This window comes from Myodes glareolus, chromosome 10 (assembly GCF_982192425.1).
Source record: "Myodes glareolus chromosome 10, mMyoGla1.1, whole genome shotgun sequence".
Classification (NCBI taxonomy): Eukaryota; Metazoa; Chordata; class Mammalia; order Rodentia; family Cricetidae; genus Myodes; species Myodes glareolus.
Window position 1 is genome coordinate 23071906 of NC_142035.1, and position 27368 is coordinate 23099273.

The following is a 27368-nucleotide window of genomic DNA, read 5'->3' on the forward strand; positions in this document are numbered from 1 at the left end:
CCTGAGGTCACAGAATGTGGGTTAGATGGTCACGATATTGCAAATATAAAAGTGAGATAGTGGGTTTCATTTGTTTTGAGACACATTCTCTTTATGTGAGCTCAGGGTGGACTCAGACCTTCAATCCTGCCTTTTCTGGACTGCAGACATGCACTGCTTGGAGAATGCATGTTTTAAGTGAGGACATAGAACTGTACAGGGCTTAGAAAGCTCTGAGGCCCTCAGTGGGAGTAGAAAATATCAAAAAGTAAAAAGGAGTGAGATCCCCGAGTGACCTTGAACAAGACAGAGAAGGTGGGAGCCCTACCTTCTAGGTGTTCCCATCTGTAGCTCTGTACTAGTCCACTGGAAAGAGGAGAGCTGTCAGAGGTATCAGAAAACTCACCTCTTCTTTGATGGCTTTAGCATTAGACAGGTGAATTTAAATAATTTCTGAAGGTCCTTGGCTTATCCTATAATTGAGCAGGAATTCTGTACCCAAAGATCTAGGAAGCATAAGCCAAACCTCTTAAATGATAAAATCTCTTATTTTTCTGTACCAATTCACCTCACTGCGGTGTTTAAGGGGGTTGAAATGAAAGCCTCCTTTGGTTGAAAATGGCACTATATGAAACATGAGTCTGGATAAAGTATGTAGCTGTTGACGGGGCATGGTGGCAACACTAATCCCAGCACGCTGAAGCCAAAGGCAGGAAGATAGTGAATTTGAGGCCAGCCTAACCCATCTGAAAAGATGCTATCTCAAATCAAGTTCTGTGTAGCTGTTTAGGAATAATAAACCATGGTCAAATGCACCAGGAATTTTAACCACAGATTCCCAAACAGAAGACTTGAAAAATTAATAACTCCATCAATTAGAGATAATTTAAAGGAAGTTTGGCACAAAAAGTATACTAGCTATCTGTTGGTTTGTGGTTTTTCCTGTAATCCCAGTGCTTGAGATGAATTGATATTTGAGGCCAGTAAGGGCCACGTAAGTCATTTCTGGTGGAGGCTGGCAAAGCAGCTCAGAGTAAGAGTGCTTGTGTCATGTGTACAAGGCTCTGAGTTTTTGTTTCCATATTCCTGAGATAGCCTCATGACCCAAGGTGACTGTAAACTAGTTTTCTGTCCTCTGCTCCCAGATGATGGGAGATGATGGGATGGTAGACGTGATTCTCAGTGGAAACTGCAAATTCTTAAGGTTTTTTTTCCCCCCCAAAAAAGAAAAGGGCATGTCTGTGAGAAAAAAAAAATAAAAAATGAAAATCTTGGTTGCACAGGAAGCCCTGACATTGAGACTGGAAACAAGGCCAACTTAGTAACATCACAGAGTTAAGCCCTATATCCTCCTTTGCACACAGTGGGCCCACGGTAACATGGCTGGAATGAAGTGCAGACCCTTTGTGGCCCAAGTGACCCTCTTTTCCTGAACTTACATGGTTTTTCCTCAGTCAATGCCCACTTCTCCCCATGGAGGAAGAAGGACAGCAAAGATTAGGTTTTGTCTCTTTTTTCTTTTTCATTTGTTTTTCATGATAGGGTTTCTCTGTGTAGCTTTCACTGTCCTGGAACTCACTCTGTAAACCAGGCTAATCTTCAACTCATATAATCCACCTGCCTCTGCCAACACTCAGCAGTGCTGGCATTAAAGACGTGTGCCACGACCTTTGGCAGTTTTTGCCTATTTTAAAACTAATGAATAAAATCAATATATTTTATCCTTCAGATTTATCCAGATTTCAGTTATTAATAATCTGTTTTGTGCTTATTGGTTTTCTATAAACAACTATCCATTCTCATATTGATGCTAGGAATGTTTCAAGTTTTAGGATATAATAAGTAGAGCTGCTCTGAGCATTTTTAATCAAGCTTTGGACATAATGCTGTAATTTCTTCTGGATTAGAACCTGCCAGTGGAATTGCACTTGGACAGGTATATATTTGACTTTCTGACAAACTTGCCAGGCTGTTTCCCAGGGTGGCACATTTAATACTTTCACCATCTCCGAGAATCTTATATTCTTTGCCAATTTTAATCTTTGTTGGTTTTATATTTAGTCACTGATGGGTTTGTAACTATCCCATTGTAGGTTTTTTGTCTTTTGTTTGGTTTTGGTTTTTTTGAAACATGATTTCTCTGTGTAGCTCTGGCTGTCTTAGAACTAGCTCTGTAGACCAGGCTGACCTCGAACTCACAGAGATCTGCCTGCCTCTGCTTCTGTCTCCCAAGTGCTGGGATAAAGGCTTGTGCCATCACTGCCTGGCCCCATTGTTTTATTTTGCATTTCTCAGTCATTTACAGTGTGGATCATTTTATACGCTTATTTCTTATTTATGTTTTATAAAACATCTTCAGATCTTTTGCCTATTTATTTAAATTGGTTTTCATTAAAGTAGAATTGTGGGAGCCGTGTATTGAAATTTTGTCTTATGGTTTGGTTTTTGTTTTAGTTTATTTTTAGTGTTGGGGGTTGAAACCAGAGATGTGTGTCCACTAGGCAAAACTCTGAGCTAGGCAACATCTTAGCCCTCCATGTTAAAATTTCACAATTCAGTTATTAAAAGCAGGAAAGGGAAGGTTTATTGCTGTACAATAATTCAAATGGAAAGGACCTGAAGTTATGAGTTCCCATTAGTCCATCAGATAGCCAAGCAGCAGCTTTATGCATTGAGTACTAGTTCGGGGTATATAGAGCTAATGACTTTGTGATAGTTTGGAGGAGCCCACAATTAAATGGAAGGGGAGTGAAAGACAATTCTCTTGCTGTTGTTTCATCAATAATGCAGTTACTGAATATTCACTGAGTATCTAGTTCCAGTAGGTACCAGAGATACAGACAAAGTAGGCAGGGTTGCTGCTCTTACACTGCTTGCTGTTCAGGGTAGAAACATGGTACAAAGGCCCTGAAATGGAGAATAGAATTGACACTGTGGGTGTGGATTGGAAAGGGCAGCCCTGTAGGAACATGCTTGGGTGGTTAGATGCCTATTTACACATGGATTAAATCCCTGTGGGTCAGGGACCAAACTCAGGTATGGCAAACACTGTCACCCACTAAGCCATCTTGCCAGCCATGAATATTGGTGGTTTATGCATGTGTTTGCAGTGCCTGTGGAGGCCAGAAGAGGGCGTTGGAGTCCTTGAAGCAGGAGTCACAGGTGTCTGTGTGAACTGCCTGTGTGAACAGCGTAGGTCCTGGGAACTGAACTCTGACCCTCTGGAAACACAAAGGGCTCTTAACCATCTCTCTTGTCCTCAAACTTAGGGTTTTTATATTAAATGATTTTATGTTGAATGTATTGGGACATTATCTCAGAGAAATGACACTGTCTGATTTTTATTTAGCTAGTAAACACAGTGGCTGTGTGGTTGCAAAAAGGCTGATAAAGAAACCACTACACTTAGCCAAAGATGATGACATTCTATGGGGCTAGAATTCCTAAGGGGAATCACGTCAGACCAGAGTTGTGGACGAGAAGATGTTCATTATGATAGGATATTGGTTCTCACATTCTGTCTGTCCTAAAGGTGGGAGCTAAGGGAAGTGGCTAAGAAAGGCCTTATAATTTGAGCTAAATCGTGCAGGGTTAACTCTACCACACCACTACTCAATTCTATAGCAATTCTACCTCAGGAGTAGAACAAAATAGTTGCTAGAGAGTTTGGTGTTGAATCTAACGGCCATTGGCAGTTATACAGGGTTTGTTGTTGACTGCGGAAATTGGCTAAGTGAGGCAGAACCAAGGAGGAGACACCTGTGAGGGTAAGAAATGTGATGGCTTGAAGTTCTTGAGCTGGAATAAAAGTATTGGGCTTAGAATTAGCAATATTCAAGGTGTGTTGGGGTTAGGTGTGAAGCTAATAAACACCTTCAAATGTTTAATGTCAAGAACTATACAGAAGTGTATAGGTTATAATAACCCAGGCATGGTGATGCATGCCTATATTCCAAGCACTCACATGGGAAAATAGGAGGATCTAGAATTTAAGGTCATTCTCATCTGCAAAGTCCATTGGAGGCCAGCCTGGATTACATGAAACCCTGTCTCAAAATAGAGGGGTGAGTGTACATACTTCTGTTTGCCTGTGTATATTACTATGTGCAAGTATTCGGATCTATTGATTATACACTTCCCTGAGGAACATATGTTTCAAAGTGGGTTATACTCTTGCTGACTTTGATAATCTAGTGCTTTCTGTTGATACAGACAGACGGTTCTATTTGGTTGAGCTGCTGTTGAGCATTCCTATGTGTTTGGTAGTGAACTCAGCTCTACCCGTACCATTCAGCATTCCTGTGTGTTTGGTAGTGAATCCAGCCTACCTGTACCGTTCAGCATTCCTATGTGTTTTGTAGTGAGCCTGGTACTGTTCAGCATTCCTATGTGTTCGGTAGTGAGCCTGGCGCCTCCTGGCTGATGCGCCTTTTACATTACCTTGAGTTTTGGGGGTCTCTGTGGTGTTAACACAACAGTGAAATGAGTAGTGAACACTGCTTCCGAGAACCTGAGGTGGCAGACAAGGAATTCAGAATACTGCGTGGCACAATGCTGTGGTCTGTTGAACCCCTAAGGGAACCATCGGGAAAACTGGAAGTCTGCAGCCTCTTGCAGTAGCAACCTTAGAACGCTGGACCTGCCGATGAGAGTAGTTGCGGCTACCAACTGCTTCCAGACCTTAATCTCTCACAGCCAGATGGAATGTGGAGCCTGGGGAGCAGGAGGCCTACCGGGTGGGAGTGATACCACATACACTTGGCTTAGTCCGCTACAGACTTTTGGATGAAGAGTAGTGGGATTTTCATCATTCATTTGAGCTCAAGTGCTGTGGGTGACTCTAAAAATAACCAGTGTAGATATTCTGGGTGGGAGACTAGAGCTGGAGATGTAGCTCAGCAGCAGGTGATTTCCTGGCGTGCACAGGGCCTAGTCAGTTCCAGTACCATAAAACAACGAACTGAAGACTTGGGGACCAACGTGAGATGATGCAGGTTGGGTGGAGGCTGGAGACCTGGTTGGTCTGAGGCTGGAGACATCCGAGGAAGTACTGCTAGGTAGGAAGCTGTGCTGCTGAGGCAAGTCCAGTGGGGAATCGTGTACAGCTGATACAGACGGTGCGTGTTGACTGTGGATCATCATAGGCTGTAGGAAGGACCACACTGTAGTCGCTCTGGTGATCCATGCAAGGTGGTGATTGTCATGGAGGAAATAGGTGGACTGGAGAGGTTTGGGGCTGTCTGAATTTGGAGACAAGAGGCCAGTCAGTCTGAGACTTAGTTCTGGAAATGGCCTTTTGGATTTCATGCAACAAGCATATCTAGGTGCTTAGGATAGAGCAGTACACAAACATATAAATTCTCCACACAGTTTACATTTTAGTACTAGAGACTGATCATATAACTAAAATATGTCTAGTAAGTTGGGTACTAGTGTGACATTAATAATGGAGCCTGTGATGTGTCAGTGGCGGGAGGGAATTTAGTGGCAGGCAAGACTCCTACGTCACTGATGCAATGGTAAGTAGGAACCCCACAGGAGAGGGAACAGTCATATGGCTGATAAAAACAGCCTGCGACTGTGGGCTTCGGAATAGGAATCCGGTGGGCCTGAGGAAGGCAAAGGCCAGAATGAGCGAGCAAGAGAACTGACAGCTCAGGTTAGATCGTCCATCAGACCAGTGTGCAGCTTGTGTATGTTCTACGAATGGTGGTTCAGAGTGTGACGTCAGGGAGGATTTTGTTGTTGACATGTTTATTTTAAATTAATGTGTATGTGTTTATGGACTAAGTGTATGGGCCAGAGGCTGGAGTTGTGGGCAGGTGTGAGCCACCCAGCATGGGTGCTGGGAATTGTACAAGAGCAAAGTATTCTCTTAACTGCTGAGGCACTCCTCAAGCCCTGTTGTTTGCTTTTGAATCAGGATCTCATGTAACCCAGGATGGCTTCCTACTCACTGTGTAGCTCAGGCTGACCTGGAACTCTTGTTCCTTCTATTCGGTCTCCCAGAGATAGAATTACAGTGTGAGCCACAACTTTGCATTTTTTTGTCTGTTTGAGTTTTGAGACAGGGTTTCACTTTGTAGCCATGGGTAGCCTGGAACTCTGTATGCTTTCTAAGGTGGCCCTTGGACTTAGAGCAATCCTGCTTCTGCTTCCTGGGTGCTGTGATGACAGGCTGTGCCGCCATTCCTTGTGTGACTGTTTTGCCAGGATAAATTTGGTTGCTATATTAATAACCTTCTGGGGTGGAGATGGGAAGCGGAAGTAGGGATGGCACAGGTTAAGCGACCAGCTGAAGAGACTATTGCTATTTCTGGGCAACATAAATAGCGGTTTAGACTGGATCGTGTCGTGGAAATGCTGAGGAGTAGACATGCGCAGCTGCTTCGAGATTAGAAGTCAGTGGAGGGGATGGGTCTCAACTCGCAAGATGCAGGCCCCAGAGTTGGAGGGGATCATTATCTGCAGAGGATTTTGGGGAGCAGTATTTAGGTAATGACCCCACTGGAGGCTGTTGGGATTGAAATGTGGCCTAATTCTGACCTCAGGTCAGGTGCTCAGTCCACAGTGAGGTTGATTATGCTCTGCAGTGGTTAAGGCTCTAGGTCCTGGTCTGCACAGCTTTGTTGACATTAAGGCCACTTAGAATAACGGTTAATTTGAAGCCAGAGTTTATGCCCTGTGCTGTTGAACTCACTTAGGGTTCAGGAGTATTGAGGCTGCCTGTGTGAAACCTGAGGTTTTCTCAGGCTGGAAATTAGAGTCAGGGAAAGACGGAAGAGGCCCTGATGTTTGACCCAACTCTTTTTCCCCAGATGGCCCACTGTGTGACCTTGGTTCAGCTGTCCATTTCCTGTGACCATCTCATTGACAAGGATATCAGCTCCAAATCTGACCCACTCTGTGTCCTTTTACAGGATGTGGGAGGGGGCACCTGGGCTGAGGTGAGATGGACCTTGAAAGTTAAGGTCATTGAGGGAGGGCAAGAGTATGTTTCGGGGTAACATCAGGTTTGTAACTGATGCTTGGTGGCCTCTTCTCACAGCTTTGCCGGACTGAGCGAGTCCGGAACTGCTCAAGCCCTGCGTTCTCCAAGACTCTGCAGATTGAGTACCACTTTGAGACTGTCCAAAAGCTACGCTTTGGCATCTATGACATAGACAACAAGACACCAGAGCTTGGGGACGATGACTTCCTAGGGGGAGCTGAGTGTTCCCTAGGTCAGGTAAGTAGGCAGGGCCAGGGATTGTGTGTGCTGTGAAACCCCGGAGCCCGGGTGTGCCAGCCAAGCAGGACCTAACCCTGTCTGAGGTGCTGAAGCCTCTCTCACCTCATTTTTCCCAGATTGTGTCCAGTCGGACTCTGACTCTCCCCTTGATGTTGAAGCCGGGGAAGCCTGCTGGGCGGGGAACCATTACAGTAAGGAATAAACCCTGGATGGGGAGCAGCTTATGGAATGAATAATTCATGAGGTGATAAAGTCCTCCCCACCTAGGTTTCAGCCCAGGAGGTAAAGGACAGCCGTGTAGTAACCATGGAGGTGGAAGCTAGGAACCTGGATAAGAAGGTGTGTCTGGAAAGAGGACCTGGGGATCCAAGAATTAAGGGGCTGAGGGCTGACACTGGCTGTCTTCCCGAGTCCTATAACTGGGTCTCTTTGGCATCGGCAGGACTTCCTAGGAAAATCTGACCCATTCTTGGAGTTCTTCCGCCAAGGTGATGGAAAGTGGCACCTGACATACAGATCTGAGGTGTGACTCCTGGTATCGGTGGGGCTGGCATAGGAGGGAATCTCCTGGGTTTGTGATTAGCAGGTTTGGGAGCCGAGGGAGAAAGACTTTTGATGGGGTAGGAGAGGGTGGGAGATCTTCATGGGCCAGGCCAGAGCTCATTACCCTCTACCCCAGGTAATCAAGAACAACCTGAACCCTACATGGAAGCGCTTCTCAGTTCCTCTCCAGCATTTCTGTGGTGGGGACCCCGACACACCCATCCAGGTGAGGAGTTTACCTTAATAGACTGATCAAGGGAATAGATCCTGGGAAGGGACTTCTTGCTTGCCCTGTGTCTCCTTTATATACAGACCCCTCCCCCCAGGTACGCTGCTCAGACTGTGACAGTGACGGGTCACATGATCTCATTGGTACCTTTCACACCACCTTGGCCCAACTTCAAGCAGTCCCGGTAAGTGTTGATTGTTGGCAGTGCTTTGGTGTACCTAGAAGGCTGCTGCCCAGAGGAAAGTCTGGAGGGTTCAGCCTAGGTCTTTTGGCTGATGATGTTGTGGCGGTTTCCTGCTCCCTACCAGGCTGAATTTGAATGTGTCCACCCTGAGAAGCAGCAGAAAAAGAAAAGCTACAAGAACTCTGGAATTGTCTATGTCAAGACTTGCCGGGTAAGATGATAATCCATGTGACCTAGGCTCTGAGTTCTGAGCCTTGGACTCCATGATGTTTAACCCCTATTAGCCACGGCTTAACCCTGGTTTCATCTGCAGGTAGAAACAGAGTATTCCTTCCTGGACTATGTGATGGGAGGCTGCCAAATCAACTTTACTGTAAGTAAAGTTTGCCATCCTAGGGGCAAATGAACAGGCCTTAGGCTAAAGTAAAGTAGCCTTTGTCTGCATTCTTGCTTTCTTTCCAGGTGGGCGTCGACTTCACTGGCTCCAATGGAGACCCATCCTCACCTGACTCCCTGCACTATCTGAGCCCGACAGGAGTCAATGAGTATCTGACAGCACTGTGGAGTGTGGGCAGTGTGGTTCAAGACTACGACTCGTGAGTTTGGGGTTCTGGCCCCTCCCATGCCTTTTACACATTTCAGCCTCTAGACTCAAAACCTTTCACTGCTTCTTTTCTAATTCCCTGTCCTCCACAGAGACAAGCTGTTTCCAGCATTTGGATTTGGGGCCCAGGTACCCCCTAACTGGCAGGTAAGCCCTCTTCTTACTTTTCTCTGTTGTTTTTTATATCAAGATCCTAACTCGAGTCTGTGGTAAATTTATTTATTGCTTGGTATCTAGCTTCAAGGAGAGATCCAGGGGTCCGTTCTTGCAGGCAGGTATACAGCAAATGCAGGGCCAAATTGCTTCTGTGGGACTCCTGCCATAGATCTGAATGCCCTTGTTTGGATTTTGTAGTTTTGGGGCTTGAACCATGGGCTTTAAACATGCTAAACATGCACTCTATTGCACTTGGGTCGCTCAAGAGTGTGCTATTTCTTGACACAGAAAGGGCTTGGTGGTACCCGGAGAGATGGCTCAGCTGTTGAATCCTTGTTGTTCTTCCAGAGGACCAAAGTTCAGTTCCTAACATCCACATAAGATGGCTAGCTACCTGTACCTCAGCTTCAAAGGGCACTCAATTGCATTCTTCTGATTGCTTTGGTCATGCACACACACAAACATAAATATAAATAAAAAATAAAATCTTAGGTGGGCATGGTGGTGTAGACCTTTAGTTCCAGGGCTCAGGAAGCAGAGGTAGGCCAATCTCTGTGAGTTCAAGGCCAGCCTGGTCTTCATAGTGAGTTCCAGAATAGCCAGAGATACACAGTGAAACCCTGTCTCCAAACAAAAACAAATGACATCTTTGCTGGGTGTTGTGACTCATCTTTTATCTCAGCGTTTGGGAGGCAGGTGGCTCAGAGTTCAAGACCAGCCTGGTTTACATAGGCCCTGTTGGGGCTAAAACATGTTGTGTGTCAGGGGTGGGGAGATGACACTCAGGTTGCTAAAATGTAGGGGAAGATAGAAAAAGTCTAATTTTTTTTTTCTTTTTCTTTTTTTGGTGTGTGTTCAGGTTGATCTGAGTATATAGAGATCCTGGCACTCCTGTGCTGGGATTAAAAGTGTGCACTCCTATACTCAGCCTTTTTTGTTTTTTTCTTTTTCTGAAATAGGTCTCGCTGTATGCTTCAGGCTGGGTTTAAACTTGCAACCTTCTAGTCTTAGTCTTAATGTCCTGTGGGCTAATAGTGGAGCTTTATAAGCCACACCTGGCTGAGTCATTTTCGTTCTCGTCCTCAGGTCTCACATGAATTTGCCTTGAACTTCAATCCCAGTAATCCCTACTGTGCAGGTAATCCCCCATTCTCCAGTGTGAAACAATTCCACACCTGAGGAGGGAGCTTCTGTGGGTAGAGAAGACTGGGAGAGAGAAGTGGAGGTTAGAGCTAGCCCAGTGGAGTCAATTCACCTTATTATTGAGATTTGGGGCAAGTTCTTCCCGCTGTGTGCTTTGGTTTAAAATATAAGTAAAATTTTATGGGCCTACTGGCAAAGCCCTATATTCCCAGCTACGCAGGAGGCTGCGGCAAGAGAATCAAAAGTTCAAAGTCTGCCTGGGCAACTTGGTCTCAAATGAAAGCCTGGAAAAAGACTGGGTGGGCTACCATTGACCTGACTGTGCTAAGGATGGAATCCAGAGCCTTATGTATACGAGTAAGCACTCTACCACTAGCCACATTCCTAGTTTAGGGAGATGTTTTACGTGACGTCCCAAGTTTTTTCACAAAGACCCAAAATCTGGGGCTGGAGAGATGGCTCAGCAGTTAAGAGCACTGACTGCTCTTCCAGAGGACCTGGGTTCAATTCCCAGCACCCACATGGCAGCTCACAGTTGTCTGTAACTCCAGTTCTAGGGGATCTGACATCCTCACATCAAAACACCAATGCACATAAATAAATCTTTTAAAAATATATTAAAAAAAAAAAAAGACCCAAGATTTGGGCCTTCCCAGCACTTCCACGTGAGCACCTAGTTAACTTGAAAAATTTGACTTGACCTCATCTGATCATCTTACTTTTTTTTTTTTTTTTTTTTTTGAGACAGGGTTTCTTTGTAGCTTTGGAGCCTGTCCTGAAACTAGCTCTTATAGATCAGGCTGGCCTCAAAGTCATCGAGATCTGCCTGCCTCTGCCTCCCAAACTACTTTTTTTTTCCCCCTTCTTGAGACAGTATCTCTCTGTACCCTGGCTGGGATGGCCTAGAGCTCTATTTAAGCTAGCCTCACATTTGTGACCCAGGCCGGGCGTGCTTGTTTACTCCTTTAACCCCAGCATTTGGGAGGGCAAGACAGGTGGGTCTTGCCTTGTGGGGTCAGTTGTCCTACTCTATCTCTATGTAGTTCTGTGGATGGAACTTAGGTCACCGGGCTTGCACACCAAGCTCCTTTACCTGCCGAGTGAGCCTCTTGCTGGCTCTCTTGACACTCATAGCAATCCTCTTGCTCAGTTTCCAAAGTACTAACACAACCAGTCTACTCCCCAGTTCAGAAAATATTGTTTTTTTAAGTCAATGTTTCTCTGTGTAGTCTTGACTGTCCTGGAACTCACCCTGTAGACCAGGCTGGACTCAAACTCATGATTCACCTGCTTCTGCCTCCCTGGGGCTGGGTACAAAGGTGTGCACCACCACCGCCCAGCTCAGAAAATAACTCATGGTGTGGGAGAATTATCTGTATTTTGTCAATCATATTTTAATAAAACGCTGATTGGCCAGGCAGGCAGTATAAGTGGGAAAGCTAGACAGGAAGTAGGGGTGGAGCAAAAAGACTGGGAGTATTCTGAAAGCAGAAGCTCTCTCGCCATTCCTGTCCAGACCACCGAAGAGGAAACATGTAAGCTGTCACACTAAAAAAGGTACGGAGCCATTATGGCTAACATAGATGAGAATAATGGGTTAATATAAGTTATAAGAGTTAACAAGAAGCCTGACCAAATGGGCCAATCAGCTTATAACCTTATGGAGTCCTGTATGTAATTTCTCTTTGGGACTTGCTGGCTTGTTGGGGTACTGGGCGGGACAGAAACCCCAACAAGCAGGCCCCTCAAGCTACAAACTCACATTTGGGGAGTTAATTAATTCAAAATATTCTATCAAGTCCTGTCTTCTTTGCCCTTTAGTTTCATTTGTTGGATCGAGCTCTGTCTTGGGTAGCAAGGATGAAATACTTCCAGGTTTCTACATCTTCTGGGTCTAGATGGGAAGATTTCAGGTCTAACCTAATCCTAGGTGGTCTAAGGTCTACAACTTTATAGAATTTTCTGCTGTTCCTTGTAGGCATCCAGGGTATTGTAGATGCCTACCGTCAAGCATTGCCCCAAGTTCGTCTCTATGGGCCTACCAACTTTGCACCCATCATCAACCACGTGGCTAGGTTCGCAGCCCAGGCTGCACAGCAGAGGACAGCCTCGGTAAGAGCTGTGGGTAGCTGTGGTGCCAGGGTGGCGATGAGTGTGTAAAGAGGGCATCTAATCAGTGGGACTGTGTGCCTGGGAGGGCTTGGGAAAGAGGATTTGCTTCAGTATATGAACTTGTCTCTAGCAATACTTCGTACTGTTGCTTTTGACTGATGGCGCTGTGACTGACGTTGAAGCCACATGTGAGGCTGTGGTGCAAGCCTCAAAGCTGCCCATGTCCGTGATCATTGTGGGCGTGGGTGGTGCTGACTTTGAGGTCATGGAACAACTGGATGCTGATGGTGGCCCTCTTCGCACACGTCGTGGAGAAGCAGCTGCCCGTGACATAGTGCAGTTTGTGCCTTATCGACGGTTTCAGAATGTGAGTAGGGGAGGAGTTTGCAGGATGGTGGAAGTGGTATTGAGGCTCAGTAGATAAAGCCTTTTCATCAAAGTCTGGAAAGGTTGAATTTTGGGTAAGATGTAGAGACTTACAGGCTCTCATTGACTTTGCCTTTCTTCTCCTGACAGGCTCCACGGGAGGCATTAGCACAGACTGTACTTGCAGAAGTGCCTACTCAGCTGGTTTCCTACTTCAGAGCCCAAGGTTGGGCCCCATTGAAGGCACCTCCAACTCCGGCCAAGGGCCCTGCACAGCCCCCCCAGGCATAAGTTTCCTTGGAGAGCAGGCTATGGTCAGTCTATTTCAGCCTTTAGCCCACTCAGTCCTTTAGGCAGTGGACCAACCCTGCACATTTTTCCCACTTTATAGTTGATATATTTATACTTGTTTCTGCTATTGCTGCTCTTGACCAACCTACCTGCCTTGGACCCATCTCATTCAGGAAAGACTAGTATAAAGATCCACCCCTTTCTCAGGGTTACACACTGGTATAGACAGCCTTGCTTACTTTGACCTGAGTCTTTGTTGACCTTGGCCTTGTTGAATGAAAGTCTGATAACCCTATCCAAGCAAAGTGGGTCTAATCACCCCAGAGACAAACTTTGAAAACAAAGTTGGTATATAAAGTAAGCACGTGGTTGTTCCTTCCTCTGGGTGTAGCTGAGCTGGGAACATGGATAAGATGGAAGGTGTTAGAGGTGGCGAAGCTGAGAGAGTGAGGGCTACTAGACCTCCTGTGCTAGGTTTGTTCCTCTGTTCTTTGGGAACACTTGTGTAGCCCAGGCTGGCCTGCAGTTTACCATCTTGCCTTAACCTCGTGGACGCTGGAATGTGCTACTGTGCCTGGTTCACAGTTCTGATATTTTTTGGTTTGCCTTTTTTTATTTTTTTGACTTACGGTCTCATGTAGTTCAGCCCTGGCCTGGCCCTACATGTGTAGTCAAGGATGTCTTGAATTTCTGTCTTCTTACTCCATCTCCCAAGTGCTAGGATTATAAGCATGCCCCACTATGTACAGCTTAATAGCTTTCTTATATTATTAGAGATTTAACATATATATTCATTTTGTAAAAACTTTATAGGAGGGACATGTCTTAACCACATTGCCCAGGCTGACTTCAGACTCTTTGGACTCAAGAGATCCTCCTTCCTTAGCTTATGAAGTAGATGAAGCTATGGTACACTTGGTGCCTGATTTAGAAAAACAGATTTTCTTTTGCAGGGAGGAAGGGAACTTTTAAGTGCAGAATTAAAATTTCACTCAATCTGCCAGTCAGTCATGATTGTGTACAACTTGAATCCCAGCATCCAGGAAGCAGAGGTATTTTAAAATTTGTTTTCTGAGCTAATAAATCATTGTTTAAAAACTGGGTGTGGGGGCTGGAGAGATGGCTCAGAGGTTAAGAGCATTGCCTGCTCTTCCAAAGGTCCTGAGTTCAATTCCCAGCAACCATATGGTGGCTCACAACCATCTGTAATGGGGTCTCCTCTTCTGGCGTGCAGGCATACACACAGACAGAATATTAAAAAAAACTGGGTGTGGTGGTACATACATTTAATCCCAGCACTCAGGAGGCAGAGGCAGGTGGATCTCTTGAGTTTGAGGTCAGCTTGTTCTACAGAGCAAGTTCCAGGACAGCAAGAGAAACCCTGTGTCCAAAAAAAAAAAAGGAAAAATTGTTTGCACACCTTTAACCTCAGCACACGCGAGGCAGTGGTGCTTGAATCTTTGAGTTGAGGCCAGCCAACCTGGTCTACAAAGCGAGTTCCAGGACAGCCAGGACTGACTGTTACACAGAAAACCCTGTCTCTGGGCAAGGGAGGGGGAGATAATGGGAACAATGATTGGTGGCTTATGGCTGTAATGCCAACAGTTGTGAGTCAGGGGCAGGTGGATGGCTGTGGGTTTGATGTGGACTCATACTATGAGCTTCAGATCAGACAAAAAAATATACTATTTGTATCTGGTTTGCATTTATTTTGGATGCCTTATCACAACTGCCTTGTCTCCTTTTCCAAGTCTATGTTAGTCACCTTTTTCCTCAGATCTCACATTTTTAATTTGAATTTATTTCCATACCTACCTATGGCTAGGGATCATTCCTAGGTTGACTTTATTCTCAGTAGCCTCTTCATGGGCTGTATGTGTCAGAGTCTTCATTCTGTTGTTCTTTTCAGCATATTCAAAGTATTTTTCCCTCAGCTGTTACTGTTTCATATTTTTATACACAATATAAAATTTTTATTTTTATATATGCTAATTTGCTTTAAAAAATGTATCCATTTATCAATAAATGCTCAGTGGCTATATTTGTTTTGTTTTGTTTTTGGTGTTGGGAATTGTGCCTAGGGCCTAAGTCATGCTAGAGTTGGGCTCTACCACTTAGCTTATCTTTGGATATATTTTGGGAGCTGTAGAGTTAAGGACATCTTCCCTTACATAAGACCCTGTTTAAGCCGGGCGGTGATGGCACACGCGTTTAATCCCAGCACTTGGAAGGCAGAGGCAGGTGGATCTCTTTGAGTTCTAGACCAGCCCGTCTACAAGAGCTAGTTTCAGGATAGAGGTGGAAGGAGAAAATTAACTCTACAAAGTTTTCCTCTGACCTCCATACTAGAATGGTATGCACACTCAACGTACATATATGAAAAGTATGAACAGAAGCTTAATGAGGTGGTTCATGTCTACAGTCCTAGCACTGGAGTGCCTGAGACAGGAGTATTGCCTTGAATTTTATTTTATGCTAACCTGGGCTACATAGTGAGTTCTAGACCAGCCTTAGATTGGGAGGCACTTATGTCTTCCAATGACAAAATACTATCACCCTAATTTAAGTAGATGGATAAGTGTTCTGCCTCACATATCAGTAGGAAGGATCCCAACAGCCAAGAGACTACCCATGCTAGTCTCTTTTCTCCACCCTTAAGAACTCTAATTGACTGCCTGTTTGCACTTCCCACCACCCTGACCAGTTCTTTTAGCCATTACAGTGAGGATTATTAGATCTGATGAACATCACATGACCTACACCTAAGGTCCGAGAAATGACCAGCTGCATGAAAGCTACCAAGCGTAGGTCAGCTTTGCTCAAAAGGTTTCCAAGAAATTTCCAGATCTTAGCTTTCCAGTGTTTGCCAGAGGAGAGTTTCCGTCTAAATCTGTATGTAGCAAGAACTGAGGACATTTCCAGGAATTGGGGGTAGGGACTGAGCATAAGCATGACTTCAGCTGCTGAGAACTCTCCAGGTGAAGACGGATGCCTCTTGAGGGAGGCCCCATTCCTGTGCTCCTTTTCCCGAATATGAGTGGAGCGAGTTGCCGCCTGAGCAGTTTCCTTCTCTGTACTGAGGATCAAGCTGCATCATGTACAGTGTGGAACGTCCACAACACTTTCTCTTGCATATGGTAGATACTATAAGCATTACCTGCTGCTACTATATGACTCTGGACTTCTCCAGATAAAGAGGATGTGTTGAGGGCCGTGTTCTGCCATACTGACCTGCTATAGGCAGCCAGAGCTTGACCCCAAAGGTGACCTCCCAGCACAGATGCAGTTTTCTTTAGCACAAATCTCAATCCTCCAACCGTCAGCATTTTTAATTGGGTCCCCCAGTGACCCCTGTGGCATTGTCTGCCCACTCTGAGATCCGCACACCGTGGGCACGGACTCGATATAAGCATGTGAAACGGGGATGGCCCCAGTTGCTTAGAATCTGTATCTTCACCTTGGGGAAGGCTGATGGAGGGTCATTCTGGGGAGACAAACGGATCATGCCAACAACTGCTCTTAAGACTGTCCTTCCCACCAATGTCCATTGCCCCATCTTAGTGCTCTCACCCCTAGGGATAAACACACCTGTAGGTGGAAAGTCTGAATTTCAGATTTCTGCACATCAAAGATGAATTTTCCCAAGAACACTTCCGTCTCATCATCAGCTTGGAGCCCCTGGAGGGGAAGAGTGTATGGAGGAACAGAGAGGTACAGAGGAAGCACAGGACAGCTTTGTTCAGAGCCATCTACACCTCCACAGCTACCTGTGCTCTGGTTCATGCTCTAACATAGGATGTGTGGTGTGGAATGTAACAGCCAGGATAGCCTAGCACTAGGGATGCTAAGCCAGGAGTGTGAGTTTAAGGTCAACCTGGGCTGCAGAGAAGGCCCTATCTTAAGCAAACCAATCAGGCTACTAGAAAGTTGTTAGCAGGGTAGGAAAGGTGGCTCTTGCCAAGGACCCAGGCTGAGTTCCCAGCACCCACATGGTGGCTCACACTGTTCTTACCTCCAGTTCAGATCTACCACTGTCTTCTGACTTTCTGGGGCACTAGGCATGCATGTGATGCACATACTTGCATACAGGCAAAACCACTCATACTTAAATCTTTTTAAAAAAATAATGTGACTGAGTTTGTAATCACTCCTTTTAGAGCACGATCATTCCCCTTCAGATGGGAGGAAACAACAGTACTTCATAGGTTTTGCAGGAGCAATGAAATAATATGTATAGAGCTTAGAAAGCCAATACTTACTATCTGGATATGATGATGCTCATTACAGCCTGTAGTGGCCCGTGTGTATGTCCAGTTTACAGATGAGCAAACAATGACACACCCTAGCAATAGTTCTCACCACTGTCTAGGGTTTCCTAAGCAGATGCTCCATCTCCTGGTCCCTGCCCCACTCACAAAGACTGCAAAGTCCCGGGGTGCACTGCTGGCTCCTCCAGTGTGTGCCACGGTGGGTGGAGGATGCTGTAGGGTGATGTCGCTTAGCTGCACATGACCTGGCAGTCGGATCACCACCTGACCTTGGTCACCTTCAAAGGCCCAGCAGTTTCCAGGGAACACATCTGGCTGCAGGAGTTTGGACAGACCATCAGAACACACGACAACCCCGAGACCAGACAGTACTGGGAATTGGAGGGTAGCCTGAGCTGCATAGCAAGACCCTGTCCTAGGGCTGCTACTCAGCCCAGAGCTCTGCCTTCTGCCCTGGTTCCTGCCTATCCACATGAGGCAATGCTGAGTCCCCAGCACTTAGAGTTCTCTTCAGTTTAACGCCATCCTTGGCTTGGCAGGAACCTTCCCACACCATGCCAGACCCTGCCTCCAGTGGGGCACCTTCTGAAGCCAAACTGACCTCAGCTCCAGTCCTCTCTCCACCAAGTTGATTCTTGCCCTCTCCCGGCTCTTGCCCATTGGCACCATCCCCAGCACCCTGGTTCCAGGCCCACCTCCAGTATGACTGAGGGTGGGCGAGCATAGTTCCAGAAGCTCAAGCGATTCCAGAAGTAGGCAGTGTTGGTGTCCTCATAGTCACTGGATGTCTTCTCCAGGTCGATAGAGGCTCCTGGGCGGGCAGAAGTCACTTTCAGGGACTCCCAGGCTTTCTCATCAATGCGATTATCTAGGTCCCAGAGTCTGCTTCTTTCCATATATCTACGGCTTACCCACAGAGCTCAGTGCATAGTCGGGTTTCTGCACGAAGTCCTCATTCAGTCTCTGGAACACAAGCTTGGCCACTCTCTAAAGGCAGAAGTTGGAATAGGAGGGTTGCAGGCTAGTTTACAGTGGCTCTGCTTCTCAGTAACCCAATATTCAGAGATAGGACTTTAAGGGCCTTGAGAAAGAGTCCCCACAGTGGGTATCTGGGGTGAAGATTCGTCTCAGGACCCAGGATGTGGCAGTTCCAAAGCGCAGACCTGCCCCTCCCCCCCCCCCGAGTCCCCTTGGAGGGGACTCACCTCACTGTGGGCTGCGCGCACGCTGGACACCTCCTTGTGAAGTTTATTCAGCTCCTTCTGCAGCTGCTGCAGCTGCTGGCTCTGGGAGTGCACGCGCTGATGGTATTGGCTGGATTGGGGAGGTAGGTGCCATGTGTCAGCTACCCATCCCTGTGCACGCCTTTCTGAAAGCCCCCAGAGATTTGCAGAGCTGCCCAGCTCCCAATCCCTGCCCTCTTTCACCTCAGAGTCAGCATCTCCTTAGGCTCCTGTTGAGGGAGGGGCAAATAAGCAAGGTGTGGCTAGACTCCCAGGACCTCCCTTTTTGAGAATTACTGCCCTTTCCCTCCCATTCTGGGTTGGCCTCTGGGGATTGTGCTCAATACTTCCTACATTGCCTCTCCCAGCAGCCCAGTGATGCCCTCCCCACAACTTTTACCCCGCCTGGAGACATAGTCTCTTCAACTCACATTCTCCAAAGTGGGGACCAGGTACAGGAGACCCCACCAGAATACTAGAAAAAGAGAACAGGGCATCCGCTGATATAAGGGAACGGGGAGGAAAGCAAGGGAGTTTGGGGCTGGGGTTGCAGAAGGACTGACTGTGAGAGCCCAAGCGGAGTCACTAGTGTGGGTCGAGGGGCACAGGGACATGTGAGCTGAATTTGGCTACAAACCTTCAGAGCTGGGGCCCCAAGGAGTCGAAGCTCCTCACCTGCCAGGAAGATGCTCAGGAGCGACAAAGAACTGAACAGGAAGCGGATGGAGCAGACTTCCCTGAAGAACCAGGTTGGAAGCTGATGCCTGAGGCCCTAACCCACCCTAGCCTCGACCCCAGGGTTCTATACCCAGTTCCTAGGAACGCAACTCAATCAGATACGAATCAGCTCAAGCGTTGGTGGGGCCCAGCCCTGCTGCCCTTCCCTGAGCCATCCCTGCCCATTCTTCCTCTGACCTGTACACACTGACCAGCGCGTCTCCTGCCACTGATAACAATACGCTCAGCACCTGAAAGAGGAGACCTGGGGGCCGGGGACAGGAGAAACCTCTCAGAGAGGGCAAGCCATGTGGGTGGGGTGGTGCAGGTTCAGAAAGGCTCGGGAAGGGCCAGGGGCAAGGTCCTGGGGCTCAGGAGGTGAGGGTGGGCTGGGAAAACGAGCCGAGGCTGGACACTTGGGCTCGGGCTTGGGCAGGAGAACTGGGGTTCCGAGTGCCAGGTCAGAGGGGATGGGGCTGGATTCTCGGACCCGGGCTCGGAAGGAGAACTGGGGTTCCGAGTGCCAGGTTCGAGAGAATGGGGCTGTCCTGGATCGTACTCAGAAAGCTCTTGGACACCCGCGTGGGAGGCATCTCCTGCCTCAGATCCAGGGCCGGGAGAAGGTCGAGCTGCTCCTCCAAGTCTGCAGGAGATTCACCCGGTTCTGCGGGAGTCCAGGGCTTCATTGAGGTCTTGGGCACCGCAGTCCCGCACTTCCCCCGGGGCCCGGGCGCTGGCTCCTGAACCTAGTGCTAAACAGCTGGGTAGCCTCTCTTAACAAGCCTCGGTCCCGCCGCACCCCCATGCCACGCTCCCTGCACACCCCCAGACCCAGGGCGGGAAAGCTTCAGTCAGCAGAATAACCCGCCCTAGCCTGAGTCTCGGGGCGGCGGGGCACGGGTCCAGGCTGCCACTCACGTCGGCGCTGCGGCGCCTCCTCAGCCATGCCCAATCACAGGATCGCTTCCGCCCCCTCCCGGGACCGGCCATGACACCGTGCCCCGCCCCTCAGAGACTCGCGTGGAGCTCGCCCCCTCAGGGGCGAGATCGGAACTGCACCCTGGTCCGCGCCGGGCCCCGCCCCGCCCCGCCCCGCGAGCCCGCCCCGCCCTCTCGCCCCCGGGCTCGACCCCGCCCGCACCCGAGGCCCCGCCCCTCACGGTTGCCGCGCCACAGGCGGTCTGGCCTTTGTGGCTCCGAGGCGCAGGCTTCGGCCGAGAGCTTCCTGCCCAGGTGTCTCCTCCGGGCTCTCCTGGGCTTATGGCGGGCTCACCACAGCTCGAGCCCCGGGCCCTTCTGCCCTCGGGCTGCTCGAGCTCCGGCCCAGCGGACCGGCGCCCATTGCTGTCCCCCGAAGTCACGCTGTGGGAACTATTGCTGTTCTCGCTGAAGAAGTCGGGTGCGTGATTGTGAGAGGATGCGGCCGAGCCTGAGCGGGGGCTCCGCCGCATCCTGCCCTGGAGCTTCCCAGGGGAAGCCGAAGTCGCCGCAGCCAAAGCCCTCGGCCCTCCCTCCGCTGCCGCGCGGTCGGACCCTGCCTGAGCCCCGAGCCGCGCGGCCGACTCTGCCCGCTGCTGCCGTCACAGAGGAGCCATGTCACAGAGCTGCGTGACGTCACTGGGAGCCAAGCAGACGCCCGCTATTTTTAATGGCTTCGTGTGTGGGGCCGGAGGTTGATGTCTGCTATCTTACGGCTCTCCACCTTCGGTTTTGCCATAGGGTCTCTCTCACTGTGCCCGGGGCTCACCATTTTTTTTTCCAGCTATGGCCTGCAATACACTATGGCTCCCCCAGAACTTTTGATTGCAGGCGTGGGGATAACAACTCAGGTCCTCATGTTTAGGCAACAAGCCATGTCAGGCCTGGCAGTGGTGGTGCACGCCTTTAATCCTAGCACTCGGGAGGCAGAGGCAGGTGGATCTCTGTGAGTTTGAGGCCAGCCTGGTCTACAAGAGCTAGTTCCAGAACAGGCTCCAAAGCTATCTTGGGAGGGGGGCAAACCATGTCAGCCCCTTCTCTTTGTTTTTTGAGCCAAACCAGCGAGTCCTAGGGACTGTGCTGTGTCCACCTCCTCAGAGTTGGAGTTACAGACAGGCCCCTGAGCTCTGGCCTAGCTTTTTGCTGCGTGCTGAGTCTCTGCACTTGGGTCCTCAGGCCTCTACAGTAAGCACTTCGTTGACTGTGCCATCTCTGCAATCCTTTGAGTGTTTTGAACATGAGGTCTTAACTATGTACCTCTTGCTGGCCTGGTACTGGCTATGTAGCTCAAGATGACCCCGAATCAGGAGGCTAATACTGCTGACTCGGTCTCCCAATTACAGACGTTTCATTATCTCCGTCATTCCCAGCTACACTTTTAACTTCTGAGGATTTTTGTTTGTTTTTTGAGACAAGTTTTCTCTATGTAACCCTGACTGTCCTTGAACTCTGTCTGTAGTCTAAGGCTCAGAGTTTCACCTGCCTCTGCCTCCAGAGTGCTAGGATTCATGGTGTGTGTCACCACCACTGGCAAGAATGGGAAATTTTATATATATATATATAATATATATATATATTATATATATGTTTTGTTCACTTCTATATCCTCCAGCAGCTAGATAGGTCTAGCCTATAATGAGTGGCCAGGTATTTAGGAATATTTAGTAAATATTAAGAAGGAGCAGAGCATCACTCAACACATTAAAAAATTATGTTTTAATCACCCGTCTTTATTTTTTAAACAATCTCACTGTGCAGTCAAAGCTGGTCTAGTGTTCAGATATGCGCTCTCTCTCTCTCTCTCTCTCTCTCTCTCCTCTGTGTGTGTGTGAGAGAGAGAGAAAGAAAGAGAGAGAGAGAATCAAATTCAGGTCTTCAGGCTTGGCAGCAAGTGCCTTTACCCACTGGGCCATCTTGCTGTCCTAGAATGTACATTTTAAATAATTACATGCTGTATCCTAATTTAGGTCCACACTAGGAAAAGCAATGGAGTGCAACCTGCACGATTTACACAAGGCGTCCAACAGGTACAGAGAGGGTTTTAAAAGGATTTACTTCACTGAGACCATGTTGCATGACAGGTTAGAATTTGAAAATCCTGACCCAGCATGGTGGTAGCACAGGACTTTGATCCTAGCATGATGGAGGCAGAAGTGGGAGGATCTCTCAGTTCTGAATTCAAGGACAATCTGGTCTACATAAGGAGTCTCAAGATAGCCAGGGCTCTATAGTGAGACCCTGTCTCAAAAACAAAAACAAAAGAAACAGCAAAAAACCCCACAACAACAAAAACAGAATTCCAGAATCCTGCATCCCAGTCCAATATTTTTTGCCACATCACATCGTACTTAGAACGTGAGCCAGCTTGTGGAAGTTCTTAGAGAGTTTGAGGTATGAAGACAGTCTAACATGTTAAGCTGTGTTCCAGCTCAAAGGAGGTGCATGTACTAAACTCTGGAGAGGTGATGCTAATATGCTTGATTAGATTCCACAGAGACCAGGAGGAAAGAGGAGGATCAAGGATTCTGATCTCAAACAAGCAGTCCCCGTCTGATCCTGTCCTGTCCTCTGTTTGAGAGCTCCTTTGAGTTCCAGTTTATCTGACAGAGGTGAGCCCCTACTTAGTGTGAAAGTATTGTGACATCTAACCTGACTCTTAAAAAGAGAGCAAACTTGGACCACCTTGACCGATAATACAAAGGGAGGTTTTCCTTGCCTGGCACTCGAGTTTTTGGTAGTCTTTGGATCTTGAGAGAAGCATTATTACCCCATGTATGTATATATGTGACACATACACACACATATATAATTCACTTTTTTGAAGGAATTTTCAAGACAGGGTTTCTCTGTGTAACAACCCTAGCTGTCCTGAAACTAGTGTTGCAGACCAGGCTGGCCTCGAACTCACAGAGATCCTTCTGACTCTGCCTCCTTAGTGCCGGGATTAAAGACATGCACCACTACCGCCTGGCTGTACACTTTATTTTTGAGACAGGGTCTCACTTTGTAGCTCTGGCTGGCATGGAACCTGCGACATATACCAGGATGGCCTCAAACTCACAGAGATCCCACCCTCTTCTACCTCCTGAGTACCGGGATTACAGGTGTGCACCACCAACAACCAACTGGGCTGAAAGCTCTTACCTGAACTGCAAACACAAAGTAGAGAGAACAAACTGGAAATGGTGCAAATCTCTAAATTCCCAAAGCTTGACTTCAAGTGACATACTTCTTCCAACAAGACTATACCTCCTAAGCCGCCCCAAACAGTGCCATCAATTGGGGACCCAGTGTGTAAAGCTGAGGAATGGGGAGTATTTCTCTTCAAGCAACAATAAGCTATTGCTGTGGCCTGGTATAGAAGGTCCTTCTGTCTATGTGTTGCTTTCATTAATGAATAAAGAAACTGCCTTGGCCTGTTGATAGGGCAGAACTTAGGTAGGCGGGAAGAGGGAACTGAATGCTGGGAGAAAGGAGGCAGAGGCAGAGAGACACCATGGAACCACCAGAGATAGGACACTGAACTTTGCTGGTAAGCCACTGCCACCTGGCGATACACAGATGAATAGAAATGGGTTAGATTAAGATGTAAGTATTGTTCTTTAAAAATAAGCGGGTGTGTTCCCTGGCAGGCTCGCAGAGCAGCCGCTAGCCCAACAAGGATGGCTGTGGGTCCCTGTAAGATCTCCAGGGTGGCAGGCTGATCCCGCCATGCGGCCGGACGAGTCAGGCGGATGGGGATGGTGGATAAAAGGCTCACAGAACATAATAAATAAACATAAGGATAAACATTTATTACTTAAAAAGAAACAAACAGAGAGACAGAGATAGACAAACATAAAGACATAAAAACATAGAGACAGAGAGAAACATGTGTGAGAGAAAGACCAAAGAGAGAGAGTTAAGATGGCAGCGAGGGACGTCAGAAGTGGCTGGGGAGTGGTCGTGGTTAGCTCTTAAAGGGATCAGACCCAAAGAAATAACAGTAAGAGTTAGCCAATAAGAAGTTAGAGCTAATGGGCCAAGCAGTGATTTAATTCATACAGCTTCTGTGTGATGATTTTGGGAGTAAGTTAGCCGGGCTGCCGGGATGAACAAGCGGCTCTCTCCTCCCTACAACAGTGGCCCTCGGTTGCCTCCCAGAACTTGAAGGTAAGAATCTATTGCTGCAAACACCATATGCTTTAGACACAGAACTTGGAAGATTCGAGCTGTAACTTTCCCAGAAGGCCCCTCTTTAAGGCCTAGCTCTCATAGATTCAAAGCTATTATATGGGGAGATGGGATGTAACAACCAATCTATTTACTTTTACAGTCTATCCATCTGTAAAGCCAATGAACCCGAACAATGGCCAACTGGTGAAGTGTCCCAAATAGTACAGTAGTGGCACTATTATCTCAAGGGTTATCAAAATTGGACTTAAGAGAGGAATCAACTTCCTCCTCCCCAGAATTCTCCTGCTCTCCTTGCATCATTTCCACTTCCTGTCTGGCTGGTTTTCCCGCCTACACCTCCTGCCTGGCCAATCAACGTTTATTTAAACATGATTGACAGAATACAGACAATTCTCCCACACCAGAAGACCCTCTCAGTAGGAGGAAATTCATGCCAGGTGTAGTAAACGTGGCCAACTATATGTGGCTGAAGGGGTTATAGACCCTAGAGGGGAATCTGCTGTTACCATTTTCCTCAATCAATAAAGTTTCTAATTGTATTCTCAGTACTGATAGCCACAGGGAAGTGCAGCCCTCACTCCTCACCAAAGCAGCTTCTTTTTGCAGCACACAGAGGCTACCGCAGAGATCTGCAACTGGCCGAAATCCAGAGCATGAGTGACAGTGTATTGTCGGCCCCAAGGTTACATCTGTGTAGGGGACACAGAGGCCCTTGTGCTCACAGGTAAGCAGTAAGGGAACCAGGACTGTTAAACACGGGGTTATCTCTCAAAGGAAGAGAGGTATAACCTGCTTCCCACCCAGAAGACTGGGACTGGATGTGCTTTATAGCCTGTTGACTTTTGTGGTCTCTGTACGGCCAGGTCACTCCTGACTCCTCCAGACTCTTATGTTTGTCTCAGTCATCTTCCCTATACCCTTCTCTTGAGCACTGTTTCTCAGTCAATAGAACCCATCTTTACAGCAGAGGCCACATGTACTTTACAAAGAGTGTTGATGTAGTCAAGCCTTAAGATTTATTGTAGGGACTGGAGCGATGACTCAGAGGGTAAGAGGATTGCCTACTCTTCCAAAAGTCCTGAGTTCAATTTTCAGCAACCACATGGTGGCTCACAACCATCTGTAATGAGGTCTGGTGCCCTCTTCTGACCTGCGGGCATACACACAGACAGAATATTGTATACATAATAAATAAATAAATAAATTTTTTTTTAAAAAAAAGATTTATTGTAGACATGGGATGAAGTAATTATGAGGAATCTTTTTTCAAAATTGTGCTGTGCTGAAATACACCCAAAGTAAACTGCCCAGGGTGAGACTCTAGAAGTTTGAACTAACTACTGAGTCGTGTTGAACCAAACTCCCTCTTGCCTCACTTGGGTGACTCTCTGCTGGCCCTGGGGGGTCACAGAGACCCCCACACATCTACCTGAGGCATAGGAAACATGGGAAGAAGGATCAGAAGGATTGTAAGAGCCAGAGATGCTTTCTTTGCCCATGAACTCTCAACAATATGGTCACCTCAACAAGGCCCACGTAATAACACCAGACATGCCAACCTGGTTAGGGAAATTTCATAAGGCCCCACCTCTAGATGAGCCACAGACAAACAGTGTCTGCTGAGAGAGGGAGAATTGATTTTCCAGAGGCAAACATACTGATAGGTTATCTCAAGAGGTCAACCCTAAGCGCGTGTACATAAGAGCTACACTAAATGGGCTCGGTAGGGTGTGCGTGTGCACATGTAATAATAATTATAGAAGAGGTCATGACTTTGAGAGGGAATGATGGGGCACAGGATGAGTTGGAGGGGGAGGGGTGTTTGGAAATGATACAAATACCACGTATGAAATTCTCAAAAAGATTTAGTTAAAAAGCAACCTTTCTTGCCAAGTATGGAGTTCCATGGTGATTGCTTAGCTTTTTTGTTGTTTTGAGTGGTTTTTAGGTTTTAGGGGCAGGATCTCCTGTAGCCCAGATTTGCCTCAAACTCACTACATAATGATGACCTTGAACTTCCCATCCTTTTGCCTCCATCCTAAGTTCTTAGGAACTCATCCTAAGTTCTGAGGTTAGAGTAATTTACTCTGCATAAATTATGGGGTGCTGGGATTAAACCAATGGCCTCCTGCATGCTAGGCAAGTATTCTATGACCTGAGCTACATCCCCAGTTCTTCCTAATGCCGTTAGTGGGACATAAAAGCTGACACAAGGAGGAGCCATGTTACAGAGCTTGAAGGGGTATAACAAGACCCGGTTCTTCTGATGGCCCAATCTTATCTATGATTGCTCCCCTGTACATTCCTTGCATTTCAGTCAAGCTGACCAAATTACAAGTCCCAGGACACAGCGTTCCTTCCTACTACCTAATGCTGACCATGGGTCCCAGTTTCTGTCTCTCCTGTTTTAAAGACTCCCTCTTCAGCAAAGGGCTTCTGTCCTCCCTCCTCAGAGATTCCCCTGTCCCGACTCTTTCCTACTGTGAAAGGAACTGTGCTATGTTCTTTTCAGGCTTAGGAGCACATCTATTTCACCTTTCCTTGTCTGCATCTCTCCACGTGTAAGAACTCAACAAAAGTTCTGCACATAGGAAATAATTAAAAGGAATAATTGGGAGTCTAGGTGGTGGTGGTGCACATCTTTAATCCCAGCACTTGGGAGGCAGAGGCAGGTGGATCTCTGAGTTCAAGGTCAGCCTGGTCTACAAGCGAGTTCCAGGAAAGCCAGAGCTACACAGAGAAACCCTGTCTCAAGAAACAAAACAGCCTGCTTGGTCTACAGAGCAAGTTCCAGGACAGGCTCCAACGCTACAGAGAAACTCTGTCTTGAAAAACCAAACAAACAAATAAATAACAAAGCAAACAAACAAAAAAGAAAAGGAATAATTGAGCCAGGGAGATGGACCAGTGAGGAAAAGCTTGTGGCCAAGCCTGACTGACACCTGTGTTTGATTACCAGGCCCCACGTGGTGGAAGAAGAACATTCACTCCTGCAGGCTGTCTTCTGACACATGCATGCCTGGTTAAGATGCACAAAATATAACTAGTATATGTAGGCTAGGGATGCGTTCAACCTCTCATTAATTAGACAAATGTAACACTGGGGAAAAGGGGTTCATCCAGACAGTGTATCTTTGTTCTTTTTGAAACTAGGTCTCACTGTGTAGC

At 47.3% G+C, this 27368-nt stretch overlaps 2 protein-coding genes across 7 annotated transcripts in view; one reads left to right on the top strand and one right to left on the bottom strand.

Annotated features, from left to right (window-relative positions):
* Positions 1-14879, top strand: part of Cpne1 (copine 1) — a 41648-nt gene extending 26769 nt beyond the window's left edge. For all 6 annotated transcript variants that reach the window (XM_087911076.1, XM_087911074.1, XM_087911075.1 and 3 more), the window contains 15 exons: positions 6798-6926; positions 7028-7207; positions 7327-7401; positions 7478-7549; positions 7653-7733; positions 7890-7979; positions 8080-8166; positions 8291-8377; positions 8480-8539; positions 8629-8762; positions 8863-8917; positions 10013-10064; positions 12048-12181; positions 12312-12548; positions 12698-14879. In XM_087911076.1, coding sequence (XP_087767202.1) covers positions 6798-6926; positions 7028-7207; positions 7327-7401; positions 7478-7549; positions 7653-7733; positions 7890-7979; positions 8080-8166; positions 8291-8377; positions 8480-8539; positions 8629-8762; positions 8863-8917; positions 10013-10064; positions 12048-12181; positions 12312-12548; positions 12698-12838 — 1614 coding nt within the window. In that variant the 3' untranslated portion in view covers positions 12839-14879. The remainder of the gene's footprint in view (positions 1-6797; positions 6927-7027; positions 7208-7326; positions 7402-7477; positions 7550-7652; positions 7734-7889; positions 7980-8079; positions 8167-8290; positions 8378-8479; positions 8540-8628; positions 8763-8862; positions 8918-10012; positions 10065-12047; positions 12182-12311; positions 12549-12697) is intronic.
* Positions 14880-16142: 1263 nt separating this feature from the next.
* Positions 16143-20608, bottom strand: Spag4 (sperm associated antigen 4). The gene is made up of 12 exons (XM_048431581.3): positions 20188-20608; positions 19606-19710; positions 19245-19311; positions 19005-19066; positions 18761-18804; positions 18534-18559; positions 18312-18420; positions 18018-18093; positions 17802-17917; positions 17254-17421; positions 16427-16516; positions 16143-16322 (listed from the first exon to the last, which is right to left on the bottom strand). The coding sequence occupies exons 1-12, from the start codon at positions 20495-20497 to the stop codon at positions 16167-16169; spliced, it is 1329 nt and encodes a 442-aa protein (XP_048287538.1). The 5' UTR covers positions 20498-20608; the 3' UTR covers positions 16143-16166.
* Between the last annotated feature and the right edge of the window lie 6760 nt (positions 20609-27368).